The 21,645-nt window shown below is 42.1% G+C and overlaps 2 protein-coding genes across 14 annotated transcripts in view; one reads left to right on the forward strand and one right to left on the reverse strand.

The window, feature by feature from the left end:
- The window catches only part of DDX59 (DEAD-box helicase 59), a 90,538-nt gene extending 86,260 nt beyond the window's left edge, over positions 1 to 4,278 (reverse strand). For all 3 annotated transcript variants that reach the window (XM_039484344.1, XM_039484340.1, XM_039484338.1), the window contains exon 1: positions 3,835 to 4,278. The gene's annotated coding sequence lies outside the window, so the exon portion shown is untranslated. The remainder of the gene's footprint in view (positions 1 to 3,834) is intronic.
- A 65-nt stretch (positions 4,279 to 4,343) lies between these two features.
- Positions 4,344 to 21,645, forward strand: part of CAMSAP2 (calmodulin regulated spectrin associated protein family member 2) — a 166,204-nt gene continuing 148,902 nt past the window's right edge. For 6 of the 11 annotated variants that reach the window (XM_039484319.1, XM_039484327.1, XM_039484321.1 and 3 more), the window contains exons 1-3: positions 5,120 to 5,247; positions 7,033 to 7,132; positions 21,202 to 21,444. In XM_039484319.1, the coding sequence (XP_039340253.1) occupies positions 21,270 to 21,444 (175 nt within the window). In that variant the 5' untranslated portion in view covers positions 5,120 to 5,247; positions 7,033 to 7,132; positions 21,202 to 21,269. Of the gene's footprint in view, positions 5,248 to 7,032; positions 7,133 to 21,201; positions 21,445 to 21,645 lie in introns of all 11 variants that reach the window. The other 5 variants (XM_039484324.1, XM_039484325.1, XM_039484326.1 and 2 more) reach the window with 3 other exon arrangements.

Here is a 21,645-nt window from a genome sequence, read left to right on the forward strand (position 1 = left end):
CAACTTTACATACAACATGATGGGGGGCTAATTTAGCTACGAGTCAGGAAAAAGATCTTGGAGTTATCGTGGATAGTTCTCTGAAGATGTCCACGCAGTGTGCAGAGGCGGTCAAAAAAGCAAACAGGATGTTAGGAATCATTAAAAAGGGGATAGAGAATGAGACTGAGAATATATTATTGCCCTTATATAAATCCATGGTACGCCCACATCTCAAATACTGTGTACAGATGTGGTCTCCTCACCTCAAAAAAGATATTCTAGCACTAGAAAAGGTTCAGAAAAGAGCAACTAAAATGATTAGGGGTTTAGAGAGGGTCCCATATGAGGAAAGATTAAAGAGGCTAGGACTCTTCAGTTTGGAAAAGAGAAGACTAACGGGGGACATGATAGAGGTATATAAAATCATGAGTGATGTTGAGAAAGTGGATAAGGAAAAGTTATTTACTTATTCCCATAATACAAGAACTAGGGGTCACCAAATGAAATTAATATGCGGCAGGTTTAAAACAAATAAAAGGAAGTTCTTCTTCACGCAGCGCACAGTCAACTTGTGGAACTCCTTACCTGAGGAGGTTGAGAAGGCTAGGACTATACCAATGTTTAAAAAGGGACTGGATAAATTCATGGTGGCTAAGTCCATAAATGGCTATTAGCCAGGATGGGTAAGAATGGTGTCCCTAGCCTCTGTTCGTCAGAGGATGGAGATGGATGGCAGGAGAGAGATCACTTGATCATTGCCTGTTAGGTTCACTCCCTCAGGGGCACCTGGCATTGGCCACTGTCGGTAGACAGATACTGGGCTAGATGGACATTTGGTCTGACCCGGTACGGCCTTTCTTATGTTCTTATGTTCTTAATGTCAGTCAGGTTTATTAATATAGCACAGGAACAAGATTCCATATACCACCAGTCTACGAGAAGCCATCTCATGCAGTGATGTTACATTCACCTTATGCAGGTGTGCTCCCAAAGTTACACATTTCAGCTGCTATTACTTATATGATGATTTTACAAGTTACACATCTCTTTAAACATCATTAAAACCAACCCATCATTAGAGGTACTGGAACTATGATTGCTGCTGCACCCCCTGGCTTGAAGTGGTTTCCATCATAAACAGGGTTTACAGTTTGGCACCCACATTATGGATACTTTGCTAGGATACTAGCATTCTAGGTACTGGTCTGTGAAAGTACTTCCCTAGTTTGTACTATGACATAGGAGACTTGTCAGAGCCAAGATACATTTGTTCTATCTGCTTATGACAAATGCTTACTTCAGCAAATGCAAGGAGTTATGAGATACTTGGCATAAGTGAAAAGGATTATGGTATAGGCCAGTTTAGGCTATATCATGGTTACAATATTTGTGCTTAATGTTATTGGTGCTTAATGCTTACTCTCTCAGAGAGAGAGAGAGTGTGTGTGTGTGGTGCAAATTATACCGGGTATATGCTAGCCATCATATATTAGTCAACAACATAAAAAACAATTGGGCTCCTTTATGGAATAAACAATTGAAACAAACTCAGACCATTGTGGAAAGCTGGAATAAGGGTTGAACTATGAAATTTGAGGGGATTTCCCTGGGGTCGGAATGCCAACACAGGGAGCTGGGTATTGTTTGATTGAGCAGTGTGTGTGAAAGAGTGATCAGAAACACCAAAGAAGCACACACAGAACGGAGCAAGGAAGTCTCAGAGGCAGTCAGAGAAGTATGTGTAGTATGATTTCTGAGCAAAAGCTGAGAGAGTGAGTTTTTGGGTAGAGTCCTGGATGGAAAGTGGCTTTAGAATCATGAGCAAAGAAACTGTCTCCTACTGTCTGAGCCCTGCTGTGTTCAGGGAAATAGGACTTTATGTACATTATTTGTTAATAAGCAGGACTGCATTAAAGAAATACATAGCCTCATCACCAACAGAAACAAGCCATCAGACCCTGAATATTAACTAACTGCTTACGTCAAAAGGGTTCCCAGGCACTACAATAATACAAATAATAATGAAAACATAAAAATAATAATCTCTGTTCAGTAAATCTTAAAGTTAAGCTTGTACTTAAGAGGTCTCTGTGTTGGTTTGGCACTATTACACCTCTACCCCGATATAACACGACCTGATATAACACAAATTTGGATATAACGCGGTAAAGCAGTGCTATGGGGGGGAGGGCTGCACACTCTGGTGGATCAAAACAAGTTTGATATAACGTGGTTTTACCTATAACGCGGTAAGATTTTTTGGCTCCCAAGGACAGCGTTATATCGGGGTAGAGGTGTACTAATAATTATAATTCATATAGCAGAAATCAGGATCCGGGACCCACTATGTTAAGAACTGTATGTACACAATGGAAGTGATGATCTCTTGATATTTGTTTTGGATAGGCTATATAATTCACTCAGGGCTTCTCCACTCAATTACTAATAATGCCAAACTCATGTCAATAAAAATTTAAACTTCAACATGCCACCATATATACATAATATGGATATGCAGGCTATTGTATCAGAAGTATATAGGGTGCTCACAGGGCAAATAATGAAACAATATTCAGTTACAGTCCAAAACAGTAATAGAATCTAACTCACGCATAAAAAGAAACGGAAGACAGTAGTTCAGGTAGAGTGTGTGAACACAACATTAGTCAGAAAGAATTTAAAGAATAAGTTGATTTTAAAGAGGAATTAAGATAAAATGACTGGTGGACAGAGATGGGAGACTATTCCAAACCTAGGGAGCAGTAGGTCAATAACGGGACATTATCAAGTATATGTCACAAATCTTGAATTACATCAAAACTGTTATATTTAAAATTGGAATGACAGATTTTATTTATTTAAAAGCAAGTACTTTTTGTGTTTTACTTTCTCATCAATAATCCCCATCCCAGCTAGTGTGCAGCCTTTACTATAGCATTTTCTGACTTCTAGATGTTAAACAATGCAGGTGTAGCATGTTTTTGTATGGAATTCTATCTATTTTATGGAATACACCTCTACCTTGATATAACGCTGTCCTTGGGAGCCAAATTTTTTTTACCACATTATAGGTGAAACCGTGTTATATTGAAGTTGCTTTGATCCACCGGAGTGCGCAGTCCCGCCCACCCGGAGCACTGCTTTACTGCGTTATATCCAAATTTGTGTGTTATCGGGTGGCGTTATATCAAGGTAGCAGTGTAGCTATAACTAGTTTTTGCCTTCTTCAGTTAGTTGGCATTTAAATGTTAAAAGGTCCAATGGAGAAGAATAGAAAATATTTTGACAGAACGCAGCACAGACAATATTAATAATTGTATGCCTACACACACACATATATTGTTGGTCATAGAGTCCTCACTTGTTTCTTTAAATATATACAAATGTCATATTTTTCTTATTGCATAATATAGTTCTAAAATTGTGTACATTGTGTTGATCTACAGATCTTTTGCTATTGTTGTACCTAAAGCTGGCTAATAGTGCTTGCTCCCTCTTGTTTCCATCTGATAATTCATATTAAAAGACATGCAATAGTGTATTTTATTTTAATAATACAATAATATTACTGGTACTACTTTTCCATGTTAGCAAATTGTCCCAAAGATTTCATGCAGTCGTAGGGAAGGTGGTCCATGCATTTATTAGTTGGACAGAAGATGGTCTATGAGAATCACTTAATTAAAATGTAATCTACACACTAAAAAAAGCTATAGACTCCCTGGCATAAGATTCTCTCCATCATAATTCCTTTTAATCCCAAAACATTTGACAAATTACAAACAGCCCACCCTACCCAAGTGCAGCCTCCTGGAGAACAACCACCCATAGCAAAAAGAATTGTAAACTTACGTGAACTGCAAACTCTTTGACGCAGTGGCCATCTTTTTGATGTGTCTGTACAGCACCTAGCACACTTAGGTAGTAGTCCATGAATGGGGTTCTTAGGCACCACTTCAATGCTACTAATATAATAGGGAGGAATGATTTTAGCCAAGGATACTGGGACAAACCCACTACGACAGGAAGTGCCCCAGAAAAGTTAACATCCAGGGTCGACAAGTGTGCGGATTTCCTTGTGTCCCACTTAGCTACTGGCCTATGCAGTGGGAGGGTTTATGGCAGCTGCTGCTCCTTTCCGGACCCCTTGTCCAGCCCCTCTCGGTACGTCCATGGGGCACCGCTCGCCTCCTTTCCTCCCCCGGCGGGAAGCGCCCGCGCTCCCCTGGCACTGGGGCCCCCGAGGCCTGGCTGCGCCTGGGAGCTGCCCGGCCTTGGCCTGGCGTCAAGAATGCCCCATTGTCCGGCCGCCCACGTGACGCCATTCCCCGCCAGGGCGGCGGAGGCCCCGCCCCTAGCCAGCCGCTGCGCCCCGCCCAGCCCAGCCCAGGGCCGCCTCACGCTGAGGAGGGGGCGAGGGGCGCATGCGCCGTGCGCGGAGCTGTTCTTCCATCCAGTGCGGCAGCGGCCGGGGAAAGCCGCAGCGGCAGGGCGGGACAGGACAGGAGCCGAGAGGCGTTAATTAGCGGCAGCCCGAAAGGGAGCCGGGGCGCTAGCAGGGGCCGCCGCCGCCCACCCCCACCGCCCGGGCGTCTCCGCTGAGGGGAGGCGAAGGCGCGGGGGCTGCGCCGCGCCCGGAGCCTGCGCTGGGGGTTTTGACATCTCTTGTGTCTCCGCGGCGGCCGGGAAGGGCCAGGTCCCCGCTTCCTGCGGCTGCGGGGAAATCACTGCCCGCTCCCGCGGGGGCTCCGTCCCTGCCTGCGGAGCGGGGAGGCCCGGCTGCTGGGGGGGATCCCCGCGGGATCAGCCCTTGCTGGGGGCTATTTCCCCAGCCAAGGGAGTGGGGGGTCATAAACTTGTCATTTGGGGGGGCGGGGGCCTTGTCTGTGTGAATTGAGACAAAGAGCGAGGGAAGGAGAGAGAAGAAGCTCTGCTACGTTCCTGTGCAGAGGAGGCATCACCCCATATGGACAGCTGAGTTCATCATCACCATCATCCGCTGCTGCTGCCGCCGCGTCTATTTTTTTATACGTTTCTTTTCTTTTCTTTTTTTTACATTTTTTTTTTGTGTGGGGAGGGCTTGGGAAGAAGAATCATGTAAATAAAAGAGAAGGTGCTGTAAAAAGATGGGGGATGCTGCAGACCTCAAGGAAATGAGAAAGACGTTTATTGTTCCTGCCGTCAAACCTTTTGACCATTATGATTTCACCCGGGCTAAAATCGCCTGTAATGTAGCGTGGCTGGTGGCCAAAGCCTTTGGGACAGGTAGGTGGCGTCTTCTTCTTCCCTTTCTTTGATGCTGGTTCCTGCCTGGTTGCTTCACTACTGCGGACGTGAGCCATTCCCGAGGGAATTGGACGGGAGAAAATAATCTTGATCTGTTGCTTGATCATGTGGATTTTATTTTCGAATATCTGCTGTCTTTTTTTTTTCTTACGTGTGTCAATGCTATTTCCGTCCATGAGTAATTGTCATGTTTTTGTGTCTAAATGCATTTATTTGGGGGTATTCAGCCTTACAAAACTGTGTGTATTGTTTTTCCATGCACATTTTTTGTTGTAATACAAAATAGTGTTTTCCGTTTAAGAGCTGGGAGGTAGTCGGGGTAATGGATGTGCTCTGGTTAGTTTTGATATGTATGCAGTCACTCGGATAGGTAAAGATTAAGCAACAACCTGGATTCTAGGAGAGAGAGCATTTAATGCCAATTGTCACCCAACACTGTATAGAATTCTCTCCATCTGAATGTATAACATTAGTTTATTTTAATGCTTCTGAAAAGTATTAGTTCTGTGTTTCTAAAAACCAGGGCCTTCAGGAATACTATGCTTATTATTCTCAGTAATATTTCTAATGTATCTTTTGAGGGCAGACATTTCAAAAATACAAAAATGTGTGATTTTAACTATCATTTATTTAATTTTCAATTTATAAAACAGTTTTGTAGGTGTTTTTGAAAGAGGGAGTGTGCAGGAAGAATCAATCATTTCACCCCTGTTCTCTGTAGAATAACAGGAAAAGGTTTCTCCTTCTGGAATTCTGCAACAGTTGCATATGTAGCCAGAGTACTGTTGCATATTGTAACATGGCTAAAAGACATATATCTTTATGATGCCATTAGGCGCTGGTAATACCTGACAACAACCTTTCTCTTTTTATATTTAAAAAAAAAAAGTTTCCATGACTACTGACAGTGCTATATATTAGCAGTTTCTGTATGTAATAACCATTTCTGGTTATTGCAAAGCAATTTATTTTTAAAAATACTTTTATATTTTGTAGAGCTCAGATTCATGATCTCTTTTTAATCAATGCAAATTTGAGCACTAAAATGCTAAGGCAGTGAAAATTCTTGGAATAATTTGCTTTGGGGGTTTTCAGAGGTGATGTAATTTAATGTCCTTAGGTAATTCACTTCTGTAGGCTTGCATGTATATGAACTAAACACGTCATTTCATTTTTTGTTAACCCAAAATGATCATATCAGGTGTAAAATATGCACTGTGTCTGCAGATTCAAATATGGCAGAGTTTTATTCTGATGTGGCTTTGCAAATTCTTTATCTTCAGGAGATTGAAATATTTTGGTTTCTATTAGCTGAGTTTGAATTGGATGTGTAAAGCAGCCTGTGGGGTTAGCTTTCTGTAAAAGTCTGATCCAAACCAAATTCCTTTCCTTTCCTTGTCCCTCCCCATGGTTTTCATTCTGAAAGATACACAAGCAAATGGAACAAGTAATCAGTTAAGAGCAGATATTCTCTGCTTTTGCCTTTTAAATTCTCTGATGCTAGTATCTGACCCACTTAATGCAGCTAATGGAAATAATATCAAATAGAACTGTATACAGCATTAAAGTGTTCCACATCATAATTTTGTGACTAGTGTCAAGTCAGTGTTCTGCATGGTAGTAGTTCCTGGAGTGGCAAAGTAGAATTTGAGGGTGAGAGCATGGAAGTATACATAAATACATACAAGTTTTCAAACACACGTTTACATGTGAAACAGATGCAGAACTGGAGGATTGACCATCTCCTTTTAATATTTTTTAAAGCTCTCCCTGGAATAGATTACAACTTCTTCTGCACAGAGAGACCTGTTTCTACTATCTGCTGTCCTATGTTTACCCAAAGGAACTACACTGGATGATTAGGGTGTGTGTGAATGTCTCATTCCCCATATATATCTTGAAGTGGCAGAATTTGAAGTGATCAGTAATGAAATAAGGGGTTTCAAAACTTTGTCCTAAATTCACAGAAAATACTGAGCAATAACTATCTTGAACGTCTCCATTCATTCTGCTTTCCCTAGTTAAAATAGTGCTTTCTCCATCAGATAATTCCTTATCTTGGATAAAAGTCCTATCCCTCCACCCACTTCTATTCTGGGGAAGTTCACATTTGTTTCTTTTGTGGTATAAAAAAGCATCTTCAGTTTCTTCTTTAGACATAGTGTGTACACATGCAATATGTAAAAATATACATTTGGGGTCTGATATTTATGCTTCATTTTAAATGCATGGTGCAACACACACAAAAATGAGTGACTCTTAAGAACAACTTGGTTGAGTTATATTATAGAAACATGTCCTCCTGGAGAGGACCTCTGAAGTATTCTATGGGGTGCAGTTATGCTATACCGAAATCGAGTCAGTGCTTTTCTTGTTGGAGTGATGTCTATGGGACTGATGATAAACAAACATACAGTCCCAGATTCAGCTCTGTTACATCTGTGCAATGTCGTGGAGTTAATGAAGTTGTGCAGGGATAAGAATACACTTTTTGTTTAACTTGTATTTGCATATGATATGAGCCAAACATACAGCACAAGAACAGAAGATGTATGAGGGAAATAGTCATGTAAAAACATCATGTATGAAAAATGAATGAGATAAAAATGACTTTGAATATAAAAATGATAGGAATTAATGCTTCCTTTCAGTCTTGTTCCATTTCTTTTAGCATCCATTTTCAGTTCTTTCAGAGTTAGGAATAAACACAACCTTGTCCTATGAACCATAGCTGAAATTTAACTGGCTACATCAGTTCATAATCTTAATTCAGCATAACTCGATATCAAGCAATGATACCCAATGTGCAAATTGATAAGTCACAAGCCTATGTTGCCCTGATGATACTTGAGAGATTTAAGTTCAAGATTGCATTCATTCTTTAAATTTGAAAGAAATAAACGATTCTTTTAGTTTCTGGCTGCTGTTACATCATACCTGTACTTGCAGTTAAAACAAGACTCAGACAAATGGAAAAAATATTTCTCTAACAACAAATAACTGTACATGATTTAGTTTGGTTCTTACCATTTTGAGACACTGTTGCAGAGTTCAGGTAATATCACAGTTGATTCATAAATACAGAAACTTGATGTCCCAGACAACGGTCTATGATAGATATAATTTTTTTTTCTTATTTTTATGAGCCATATTTACAGTGATTATTCAGGATTTAATATGGTTCTAATCTAGTGGTCAGTATGTGTTGGTCAAATGAACTTAATGCATTTTGTTTAATGTATTTAGCTCAATTTCTTTCCTGACATATTTCTGAGTAGCAGCCGTGTTAGTCTGTATCTGCAAAAAGAACAGGAGTACTTGTGGCACCTTAAAGACTAACAAATTTATTTTAGCATGAGCTTTTGTGAGCTGCAGCTCACTTCTTCGGATGCATAGAATGGAACACACAGACAGGAGATATTTATACATACAGAGAACATGAAAAGGTGGAAGTATGCATACCAACAGGAAGAGTCTAATCAATTGAGATGAGCTATCATCAGCAGGAGGAAAAAAAACTTTTTGAAGTGATAATAAGCATAGTGCAGTGAGAGCTTGATTTCTTCTTGTGTTTGTTTTAGAGCAGGGCTTTTTAGTGGAGCCTGGAGCTGGAGTGCAGAGCAGCTCCGGAGCAGTGGAGCTGCAGGTTTTTGCCTGGAGCTGGAGCAGAGCTGGAGCACAGCTCCAAAGCCCTGTTTTAGAGACTTGGAAATATTAACGTTTTGATTTGTTGCATTATGTTTGTACTTAAAACTGCCTTTTCCTAGTAAGACCTTTATGAAATGGCATTCTTTTGGTGAATATCTCATTATGTTAGATGAAAATGCAGCTTTAATGTAAAGGAAGCTTCTTAAAAAGCTTGGAGAGTATCTATATTAGAGCTGCATTTTCATCTAACATAATGAAAGGAAGCTTCTTTAAAAGTTCAAGGAATGTATTAACTGTCAAACAATTTAAGAGATGTAGAAGTAGCTTTATTCTTCTAGTATTTCAAAGGGGAGAACATCACAAAAATGTAAGACCCACAAAATTTTGGGACTGGAACAGTGAAGTTTGATTGAGATTTTGGAAGGGCAACCTTTGGGTTTAAATCCACAAACAGTTAGCTTATATGGTAGTCTATTGAATTCAACAGACTACTCATGAGATGAGCAGTTTGGAGGAAAACAAGAACTTCCCTTTTAGTTTAGAAAATCTACTTTCCATACCAAATGACTGAAATCTGCTGATATTATATTCCTCATGTACCTTAAAGGAGGATAGGCCTGACTAGTGAAAATAATTGAAATACATTGTAACAGTGTTCAAGAGACTTATGCCCTTGAGGTCTTTGCCAGTCTTTTGAAGACATCTCCTCAAGAGTTTGTGTTCTTTCTCTCTTAGAACCATAGTCACATTAGAGAATGAACTGTATTCTGAGAGAATTTTAAAAGGCAACTCTATAGTGAAAACAGGTCTACGTGGTACAGATGTGGGGGAAAAAATCCTTTTTACAATTAAGAGGAATCACTGTGATTGTTTTTTAAAGTTCCTGCATAGAAGCATTTAAGTTGCAAAAACAGATTAGATTAATATAACATTTTGGGCCAAATTCATTCATGCTGTAATAATATTGAAGTAACAGACTAAAAAAATACTTTATTCTTGAGCTTGCATTAAGCAGGAATTCTGAAAAGTTTTTACCTGATAATTCACTTTCTCAGAATTATGCTGCAGATGCTCTACTGATGAGTGGTGGGAGCCAATATAAACAGTCTGGGTCTTTGTAAGAGATTCTAGAATGTACTAGTCTCATGGAAGACATTTTAAAAGGGTTAAAGTTAATACAGTAAAATAACTGAAAACTTTGGTTTAGGTCAGTGGTTCCCAAACTTTAACAACTTATGAATCCCTTTCACTAAAATGTCATGTCTCGCGAACTCCCTCCTAAAAATGAATATTTCCAGGGATTTTCTCCTTTTACCTGAGTATAAATTATAAAAGCAGTGGTCTTGGAAATTGTTTTTGACATGCTTATTACACACTATTTATTATTAACCATTATTATTACAGTATTTTTATTACATTATGGAAACGGTAACACACTTCCAAGATCTCACTTCCATAGCTTGTATCACATTGAATAAGCCTGTTATAAGACAAGGCTCCTATGTTTCATCAAGGAGTATCAGATGTGAAATAGCTTGAAGGTATTTAAAAAGCCAACTGAGAGTTCCTCCTACACAAGCATTCAGGTCTTGAGCAGTCCAGGCAAACAACGCACATTACTACAAAGCTTAAACTTGTTCTTCATAATAATTTAAAAAACAATACTAGCTGCCTATTTAATTAAAAAAAAAACAGCAAAAAATATCCACCTCCCTTTCCATTTCTTATAAGTAGTCTTGAAGTTTAAATCTCCTCAGTGTGAAAGAGATGCTTGCTTTGATCTGCTTAGCTCTTGGAAGACCAAGGGCTCTGGGCTGCTGGCCTCCTGTGGCCCCGGATCCCTAGGGCCAGCTCTGTCCATCATTAGGGAAATTTTTCGCGAGAACCTCCTGTAACATTTTGCAAACCCTGAGAGGTTCACAAACCCCAGTTTGGGAACCATTGGTTTAGGTGAAGAAACCACACAAGACTGACATAATGTATAAGAGTACTGATTTTGGTTGGGTAGGGTTGCGCACATGTACCAGATGTCTAGCAGGTACACATCTGTTAAGAGTAGGTATGGTATGAGGCTTTGTTGTCAGTTCAGAAGATGTGAGGTATCTTGATGTAAAGTTTTCTGATAAATTTGAGTAGAAATTATGTGGCATTATGGTTATAGAATTGAAGTTGTTTGAGCTAAAATACCCTAGTTGCAGGTATGGAGATAATTCTGTAAATTATTTAAGTGTAATGTTAATTCAGTCCTGGTCTACACTACGATTTTAGGTTGAATTTAGCAGTGTTACCTCGATTTTAAGCCTGGAACCGTCCACATGATGAAGCCCTTTTTTTTGACTTAAAAGGCTCTTTAAATCTATTTCTTTACTCCACCTCCAAGGGGATTAGTGCTGAAATCCGCCTTGCTGGGTTGAATTTGGGGTAGTGTGGACGCAATTTGATGGTATTGGGCTCCAGGAGCTCTCCCAGAGTGCTCCATTGTGACCGCTCTGGACAGCGCTCTCAACTCCGATGCACTGACCAGGTAGACAGGAAAAGGCCCATGAACTTCTGAATCTCATTTCCTGTTTGGCCAGCATGGCAAGGTGCAAGTGAGCGCAGATCTCCTCAGCAGAGGTGACCGTGGTGGAGTCCCAGGATCGTAAAAGAGCTTCATCATGGACCGAAAGGGAGGTACGGGATCTGTTTGCTGTATGGGGAGACGAATCTGTGCTAGCTGAACTCCATTCCAGTAAATGAAATGCCAAAACATTAGAAAAAGTCTCCAAGGGCATGAAGGACAGAGGCCATAACAGGGACGCAAAGCAGTGCCGCCTGAAAATTAAGGAGCTAAGGCAAGCTTACCAAAAAACCGGAGAGGCAAATGGCCACTCCGGATCAGAGCCCCGAACATGCCACTTCTATGATGAGCTGCATGCCATGCTAGGGGGTGCAGCCACCACTACACCACCCCTGTGTCTTGACTCGGTCAGTGGAGAATCACACAACATGGAAGCGGGTTTTGGGGACGAGGAAGATGATGATGAAGAGACTGAAGATAGCTCACAGCAAGGAAGCAGAGAAACCAGTTTCCCCAACAGCCAAGATATGTTTCTCACCCTGGACCTGGAGCCAGTAACCCCCAAACCCACCCAAGGCGGGCTCCCGGACCCTGAAGGTGGAGAAGGGACCTCTGGTGAGTGTACCTTTGTAAATATTACACATGGTTTAAAAGCAAGCATGTTTAATGATTAATTTGCCCTGGCATTCGCGGCCAGTACAGCTACTGGAAAAGTCTGTTAATGTGTCTGGGGATGGAGCGGAAATTCTCCAGGGACATCTCCATAAAGCTCTCCTGGATGTACTCTCAAAGCCTTTGCAAAAGGTTTCTGGGGAGGGTGACCTTATTCCATCCGCCATGGTAGGATACGTTACCACGCCAGGCTAGTAGTACGTAGTCTGGAATCATTGCATAACATAGCATATGGTCCCGGTGTTTGCTGGCATTCAAACATCTGTTCTTTATCTCGCTGTGTTATCCTCAGGAGAGTGATATCATTTAATGGTCACCTGGTTGAAATAGGGTGCTTTTATTAAGGGGACAGTCAGAGGTGCCCATTCCTGTTTGGCTGTGGCTGAACAGAAATGTTCCCCGCTGTTAGCCACATGGTGGGGGGAGGGGTGAAGCGTGAGTGATCTCTCACACCAAACCGTCAGGCCCTCAATACAAGAGGCAAAATGCGACTTTGTAACAAAAGCACATGTGCTGTGTAATGTGAACAGCAAGGTTTAACGTGAAAGTGTACCCATTGTTCACTCTCCCTTTTCCTCCACCAGCTGCAAGTGTTTCTCCTTCGCAGAGGCTAGTGAAGATTAGAAGGCGAAAAAAACGCACTCAGGATAAAATGTTCTCTGAGCTCCTGTTGTCCTCCCACACTGACAGAGCACAGCAGAGGCAGGAGGCAGACAATGTCAGAGTGCAGGAAAGCACAATATTAACGCGAGGAGTAGTGGCAGGCTGAAGATGATAGGTGGCATCAGCTTGCTGACAGAAGGCAAGAGTTGATGCTCAGGCTGCTGGAAGATCAAACTCATATGCTCCAGCGTATGGTTGAGCTGCAGGAAAGGCAGCAGGAGCACAGACCGCCGCTAAAGCCCCTATGTAACCAACAGTCCTCCTCCCCAAGTTCCATAGCCTCCTCACCCAGATGCCCAAGAACGCGGTGTGGGGGCCTCCAGCCACTCCACCCAAGAGGATTGCCCAAGCAACAGAAGGCTGGCCTTCAATAAGTGTTAAAGTGCAGTGTGGCCTTGTCCTTCCCTCCTCCCCTACCCCAACTGGTGCTTTCCTCCTCTCCCACCCCTCCCAGGCTACCTTGGCAGTTATCACCCTATTTTTGTGATGAATTAATAAAGAATGCATGACTGTGAAGCAACAATGACTTTATTGCCTCTGCAAGCAGTGGTCGAAGAGGAGAGGGGAGGGTGTCTAGCTTACAGGGAGGTAGAGTTAACAAAGGGGGTGGAGGGCTCATCAAGGAGAAACAAACAGAACTTTCACACAGTAGCCTGGCCAATCATGAAACTGGTTTTTAAAGCTTCTCTGATGCACACCATGCCATCTTGTACTCTTCTAACAGCCCTAGTGTCTGGGTGCGCATGATCAGCAGCCAGGCGATTTGCTTCAACCTCTCACCCTGCCATAAACATCTCCCCCGTACTCTCACAGATATTGTGGAGTGCAGAGCAAGCAGTAATAACAATAGGAATATTGGTTTCGCTGAGGTCTGTCCGAGTTAGTAAACTGTGCCAGAGCACTTTTAAACATCCAAATGCACATTCTACCACCATTCTGCACTTGCTCAGCCTATAGTTGAACAGCTCCTGACTACTGTCCAGGCTGCGTGCGTATGGCTTCATGAGCCATGGCATTAAGGGGTAGGCTGGGTCCCCAAAGATAACTATAGGCATTTCAACATCCCCAACAGTTATTTTCTGGTCTGGGAAGAAAGTCCCTACCTGCACCTTTTGAAACAGACCAGAGTTCCTGAAGACACAAGCGTCATGTATCTTTCCCAGCCATCCCACCTTGATGTTGAAACATCCCTTGTGATCCACCAGTGCTTGCAGCAGCATTGAAAAGTACCCCTTTCGTTTTATGTACTCGCTGACTTAGTGCTCCGGTGCCAAGATAAGGATATGGGTTCTGTCTATCGCCCCACCACAGTTAGGGAATCCCATTTCAGCAAAGCCATCCACTATGACCTGCACATTTCCCAGAGTCACTACCCTGGGTATCAGCAGCTCTTTGATTGCGTTGGCTACTTGGATCACAGCAGCCCCCACAGTAGATTTTCCCCACTCCAAATTGATGCCCGACAGATCGGTAGCTGTCTGGCATTGCAAGCTTCCAAAGGGCTATGGCCACTCGCTTCTCAACTGTGAGGGCTGCTCTCATCTTGGTTTTCTAGCTTTAGGGCAGGGAAAAGCAAGTCACAAAGTTCCATGAAAGTGCCCTTATGCATGCAAAAGTTTTGCGGCCACTGGGAATCGTCCCAGACCTGCAACACTGTGATCCCACCAGTCTGTGCTTGTTTCCCGGGCCCAGAATCGGCGTTCCACAGCATGAACCCACTCCATTAACACCATGATGTGCACGTTGCCGGGGCCTGTACTTCGTGAGACGTCTGTGTCCATGTCTATGTCCTCATCACTCTCGTCATCGCGCTGCCATCACCTCCTCACTTGGTTTTGCTTTTGCAGGTTCTGGTTCTGCATATACTCCAGGATAATGCACGTGCTGTTTACAGTGCTCATAATTGCTGCGGTGATCTGAGCAGGCTCCGTGATCCCAGTGCTATGGCGTCTGGGCTGAAAAAAGGCACAAAACGATTGTCTGCTCTGACGGAGGGAGGGGCGACTGATGACTTGGCTCACAGGGAATTAAAATCCACAAAGCGGGTGGCTTTGCATCAAGGAGAAACAGAAACAACTGTCACACAGAATGGCCCCCTCAAGGATTGAACTCAAAACCCTGGGTTTAGCAGGCCGTTGATTTCACGGAGGGAGGGAGGGAGGGAGGGAGCAAATGAATACAAACAAATCGGGTCTATTTCTTGTTTTGATCCACTCCATCTATCTTTTACATTTTTAGGCTGGCTGAAGACGGTTCAGTTTGACTGCTAGCCATCATCTCTTGGGTGCTCGGCAGAAGATGGGAATGACCTGGCTGAGTTACTCCCATGTCTGCCCAGGCCCCTGACTGACCTCACCGAGGTCAGCTAAAAGAGCACCCAGGAGTACGACAACGATGGCTACCAGTTGTAATGCACTGTCTGCTGCCAAAAGGCAATGAGCTGCTGCTGTGTAGCAATGCAGTCCCACATCTGCCAGCACCCAGGAACTTACGGTGACGGTCAGCTGTGCAGACTCCATGCTTGCTATGGTATGGCATCTGCACAGATAATCCAGGAAAAAAAGACGTGAAACGATTGTCTGCCGTTGCTTTCATGGAGGGAGGGAAGGGGGGCCTGACGACATGTTCCCAGAATCACCCGCGACCCTGTTTCTGCCCCATCAGGCATTGGGATGTCAACCCAGAATTCCAATGGGTGGCGGAGACTGCAGGAACTGTGGGATAGCTACCCACAGTTCAACGCCCCAGAAGTCGACGCTAGCCTTGGTACTGTGGATACAGTCTGCTGACTTAATGCACTGAGAGCATTTTTTTGTGGGGACACACACAATCGACTGTATAAAAACGATTTCTGAAAAACCAACTTCTATAAATTCGACCTAATTTCGTAGTGTAGATTCTCTTAGTCTTCTAGTACCTAGTTTCTGTGATGGTAATATTTTTTTATGGTGTTGTCTGTAAGATGGTTTAGAAGAACTAATGTGAAACATATTGACGCTTGAACTGGAGCTCTTGATGTAATGGAGTTTGTAAGGTGCATCAAGGTCTGCATCTACTAGGCTCTGAGTTCAAGAGTGTGTGTAAATTTTGAACATCGGCCAGTTTCAGTGAAGCTTACAGGTTCCTCAACCCAAAAATCACTGAGTGTGGTACAGTTTAGGCTTGCATTAAACCAAATACATATGGCTTCCATACAAAGTTGAGAAAGCGGGTGGAGCCTTCTCAGTTTGCAAGTTAGATGTATATACTGTGCATTGAATAAATTCCAGAGAGGTCCTTACTGAAAATTCTTTGCCCCCAGTCTTAAAGTTTAACCTAAAGAGTGAGGGGTGAGATTGAGCCTAGTGGACAAGGACAAGTAGCTTCTGCATCAAGACACAGGAGTTGATCTCTCACATAACTGGCTCCCAGGCCATTCAGGGCTTCATAGATTCTAATCAATATGTTGAATTGCCCTCAGAGTTGAATAAGAAGCCATGCAGAGTACAGAATATTGATATTATGGGCATATAGTAACTTGCACCATTCAGGTTAGCACCAGCTGCAGCTTCAGGGTACTCATTCAATGCTAACCTCCTTTGAGTGTACAGTATTGCAATAGTTCAGCATTCAGATTACAAAGTCATGGCTCACTATTTAGAAGTTCTTATCAGAGACAGTGATCTTAGCCTTTTCACCAACCATAAATAAAAGACAGTGGATCCAGTATGACCTTGAGACTACAAATGTTTTGGGAAAGTAAACTTGCCAGTCTGGCCCACTTCTCCAGATGCTTCCCTCTATTGTTTTCACTTCTGTCTGAGTCAGTTTCCCTCCATCCACTTTCTCACCTTTATTAGTTCTTGGTAGATGCAGAAACTGCCATATAAGTTTGACAAAAGGGAGCTAAAAATTTGAGTGTCATTTATAAATTGGTGATGATGAAGGTCACAATATTTCATAGTCTTTCCTAGCAGAAGTAATTATATACCTGAACAGCAACAGGGAAAGCATAGAGGCCCGTAGAAACCAATACATGCTTTTCTACCTCAAGGTCATGTAAAGGTTTAGGATTTCTCTTAGAAAGGATTGACTTACTAAAGGGCCACTGTCACAGAAGTCCACAAGCAAGATGATGGTCATTTCTACTGAAGACTGTTTGTCTAGTAATCAACAAGGACAAAGTCATTAAAAAGAGTTTTTAGAATCATTTTTTTCTGTATGATGCCCTTGCTTGAAACCGGATTGATGTGAGGTGATGTGAGTACAGTCGTTTTTAACTTCACTCTTTCAGTAACCTTCCTTAGGTTGGTAGCAATAACTGGTGAGGGTAACAGTAAGTGGCCATGTTATTATGTGGCTGGTATCTGGACTTGGAAAAGAAGTACTCTCAAACACCGTCAATAATGGGCTTCTCATGCCATGAGTAATAAGGGTCTAATTCATAAATATCTAACTGCAATTCCCCAAAGGCATAAGATGCTGAAGGTCTCAATGGATGAAATTCCACCAGAGAACTCGATGGATTCTTACCTCTTTATCTGATAGTGAACTCATGGCATTGAACGAAAGTCTGATCCAGTCAGCCTTTTCAGTAAAGTAGACAGGGAAAACTCTTCAACATTTTGTTGTAGAAAGCAAATGAGCGAGCACTAAACCAACCAACATTTTGAACAGGTCTTTGGGTCAAGACACTGCTGTTATGCCAGGGGAAGGTGTGATGTGGTGGTTGATGAGGCAGGTTCTGAGCAGTGCTTACCTGGTGGGCTCCCCGGAAGTGTCAACATCCCCCTTGCTCAGGTCCTAAGTCAAGGCGTGGCCAGGTAGCTCTGCACACTGCCTCCGCCTGCAGGCACCGCCCATGCAGTTCCCATTGGCTGCGGTTCCTGGCCAATGGGAGCTGTGGAGGCAGCACGCAGAGCTGCTTGGCCATGCCTTTGCCTAGGACCTGAGTGAGGGGGATGTTGCTGCTTCTGGGGAGCCCCCCAGGTAAGTGCTGCCCAGAGCCCGCCTCACCCTGTCCCGTGCCCCTGCCCTCTCCCCCACGCAAACTCTGCTGCTGCTGGGGGAGGGAGGCACAGATCCAGGTAGGGAGCCTGTTGGCCCTACCAATCTCCCCTCCAGCACCAGCAGGGGTCCTGGGCTGTGCACACCCACCCCCCCCCCCCCGCTCCTCTCCAGCACCAGCAGAGGTCCTGGGCCATGCGCCTCCACCCCCAGCACCCAGGCCACCCTACCCCAGCACTCCCAGGAAGCCACCCCCCAAGTTTTAGTCAGGGGTATATAGTAAGTCATGGACAGGTCACAGGCCGTGAATTGTTTTCCTGACTGTGACCTGTCCGTGACTTGTAGTAAAAATACCTGTGACTAAAATGTAGCCTTATTTATAGGGTATTGTCACTTTATAAACTTTTTACATGTGAGCTCACAACTAGAGTAAATTTGTAGGGCTAATTATTATAACAGTGAACACTCTCCATAAACATGTTCCATCAATCTCCTTGCTGATAAGAAACCTACAATGAAGAGAGGTCTCCATGGTCAAGATTATAGGAATAGGTTAAGCCTTAAAATGGGGACATTTTATGCTTGATTTCTAGTAATGTGAACTACCTTCTTTTTAAATGGTACCCTCAAGAAAATAGCTGAAGACTTTACTTATTGACTACTCCCATCCTTCTTCTGAATAGTTGTGTACTTATTAATTTAAAACATTCCCAGATCTAAAGGTGTAGTGTCATCCAGTTAGATGCCTGGAAACTCTTTGGAAAACAAGCTTGACTTTTTAAAGAAAGATTACTCTCTTCACAGAAATGCAGGTAATTTTTTCCAATGAATAATTCACGCTAAATAGATTCAGTGTGGGAAAGATTATCTACTGCTTTCCCTTTAAATTACATTTATATTCTTGTAACTGTTTTTTCATATTCCAAAATGTTAGCTTTTTTTATTTTACTTCTTTAAGAAAGTTGTTACTGGGTATTCCTCCAAAATTTTGATGAAGCGGGAAGGAAACTATTGAGTGATCTCTGTGTGTGCACCTGTAATCGAAATGTTCATTTTGATATCATCTTAGGTTCTCTCTAATAAGAGAATGTGTGGGTTAAAAATGGAAAGCATGATTAAACTATTAAACATCTTGGTTAACTAAAATCTTCATTTCTTATGAGAGAGAGACATCTTTCAGGCCTGGATTCTGCGTACGCAATATATGTGTGCTTATCATTCGCTGCTGTGAGTAATCCTATTGAAATAATAGGACTACTTACAGTGTGTGAAGTTAAGCATATGCATAAATGTGTGCAGGATCATGCCCTCAGTCCATTACAAATGATAGAAGAGACTAGAATGACACACAGCACTATCATCAAAGTATTGGACCCAAGTAAATGAAGTGGAATAAGCCAGTTAATTTCATTCTGGGGCAGTAGTACAGAAAGGAAAACACAAAAACCAAAATATCGTATGTTGAGCTTGCTTATTCGTTTTGACTGGTCTCCTGGTAGCCCAGGACTGATGAAATCTCTAAACCCAAGTTCAAGATTGGAATTCTCCCTGTGGTTTGTGCTTTCCAAAAATGAAACCTGTGTCCTACTGACAATATGTCAATCCAGCCCAATGTAATTCCTGCACATTTCAATGTTGGTTTCAAGAACAACTGTATTTTTTGGCAGCATAGCTTAACCACACATCTCTTTTTGAAACTACTCATTAACTTCAAAGCTTGACCTTGAGATCCTTTTGGAGGCAAGGTGTGGGGGAGCAAAAGTATTAATTTACTAAAATTAGCATCAGATTCCTACTACATCTAGTAGGACTTCAGTTTTACAGACAAACTCCAATCCTGCTTGGCACTCCATGTAAACATGGCCTGCTATGCCTGTGTGGAGCCCGACTGACTTCAAGGCTCTACCCAGACCATAAATCCACCTGCACACAGCTCCATTGCAAGACCATGGTCATAGGAAAGCAATGAAAGAAATAGTTATATCTAGCCTATAGGCTAGGGGAGGGATAGCTTAGTGGTTTGAGCATTGGCCTGCTAAACCCAGGGTTGTGAGTTCAGTCCTTGAGGAGGCCACTTAGGGATCTAGGGCAAAAATTGGTCCTGCTACTGAAGGCAGGGGGCTGAACTCCAGGACCTTTCAAGGTCCCTTCCAGTTCTAGGAGATTGGTATATCTCCAATTATTACCTTTTTTTTTAACCTTTTATAACACAATTCTTAATCAGTGGGAAACTGCAAAACTCTTGAAATCCATTGATCTGTTATCAAGACTAGTTCTGATTTCTGTTTTCTTATAATACATACACTGTACCAGAAAAAAAGATTTATATATTTCTGTCTGTGAGAAGTAGAATCCTGTTCAGTGGGGGTTTCCTCAAAAACCTTGGATTTAGTGGCAAACTTTTCATCCTGTTCCAACAGTTAATTCCTTGTTTCTGTAGTTTCCCAGTGTTCTTGTAATTTTGTATGTTTCTGTGATTATACTTGTTCTGATGGTATTGCAGTAAACAAATTTATTTGGTTTCTACTTTATTTGGAGCATTTATTTTAGTTGCTTTGTACCTTCAAAACCTATCCACTTAAATTGAAACCAGTTATCTATGGAAATGGGATTAAATCTATCCAGAATGGGATCTTATTCCGAGCTTCTATGGCTTGCATACAGTCTGGACTTTTTGTTATGTGTGTACACCTGTAGTGACTTGCTTTGAAAATGGTTTTCTTTCAGTTGATTGTGTACTATTCATATTAATGAAAACACATTATAATCTAGAACAATCTTACATTGGTACTAAAAAAGAAAATTATAATTATGCTGGCTAAGGAAATCACTGGTTCCATGGGAAAATCTCAGATAAATCTAATAAAAGCTATAAAGCATGAGAACATTGCTGCATATGGGGAAAGGAACGTGTGTGGTATCTTTGAGAAATGGCCTTAAGATGAAAGGTTCTGCTGGCTGTCATGTCCTAATTTTTGTGTTTAAGGAGGGAGGATTATTTTGTGATTGTTATAGGACCGGGAGTTGAGAGAGCTGTGTTGTAGTCCTAGACAATCCTGTGTGACTTTGGGCAAGTCCCTCTCTAGGGATAATTTTCAAAAGTGGTCTTTGATTGTCAGAGCTGTATGTGACCCTAGGCAGCCCTGTATTTACACCTTACATACTATTGCAATAATATTTGTACAAAATATGCCTTGTGATGTAGCATATTAAAGCTAATAACATGCTGGTTATTAATATAATTGTAATATGCGTGTATTTTAATGTTGTGTGTAGTTATGAATTCCCTCTTGATGATGTATTTAGAACATGTTTCAGACCAGACAGGCTAGCCTAGGTAAAGGTGATAAACAATGCTGTCTTCGACAAAGGAATGTGAGTTAACTCAGTTTACATATTCGCAGTAAACAAAGCCATTGAGCTAAACCAGCAGAGGTTATCCTGATCCTGATTTTTGAGACAGAGAATTTACATGGTTCCTGCACCCCAGGAGGCCTTCCTGACTTGTAAGACACAGACATCCCTTTGGGGATATAAGGAACAGAGAGACACTCCATCTTTATCATTCACCTTAGGAGACAAAGGAACCAAGCAATATGATTTCTGTGATGGGTTCTGGCCATCAGAAGCTGGAAGAGAGACTGTGGGTGAGAGAAATCATCTTAAACCAAGACTTTATTATGCTAGATTAGGTTTTAGATTTTTAGATGCATGTGTTCACTTTTATTTACTTGTAACCATCTCTACTTTTATGCCTTTCACATGGTGTCACTTAATCTCTAATTCTTTTGTTAATAAACGTGCTTTGCTTTCATTATAAATCCTCAGTGCTGTGTAAATTCAGTAAA

The sequence above is a fragment of the Mauremys reevesii genome, linkage group 8 (genome assembly GCF_016161935.1).
Source record: "Mauremys reevesii isolate NIE-2019 linkage group 8, ASM1616193v1, whole genome shotgun sequence".
NCBI classification, from domain to species: Eukaryota; Metazoa; Chordata; order Testudines; family Geoemydidae; genus Mauremys; species Mauremys reevesii.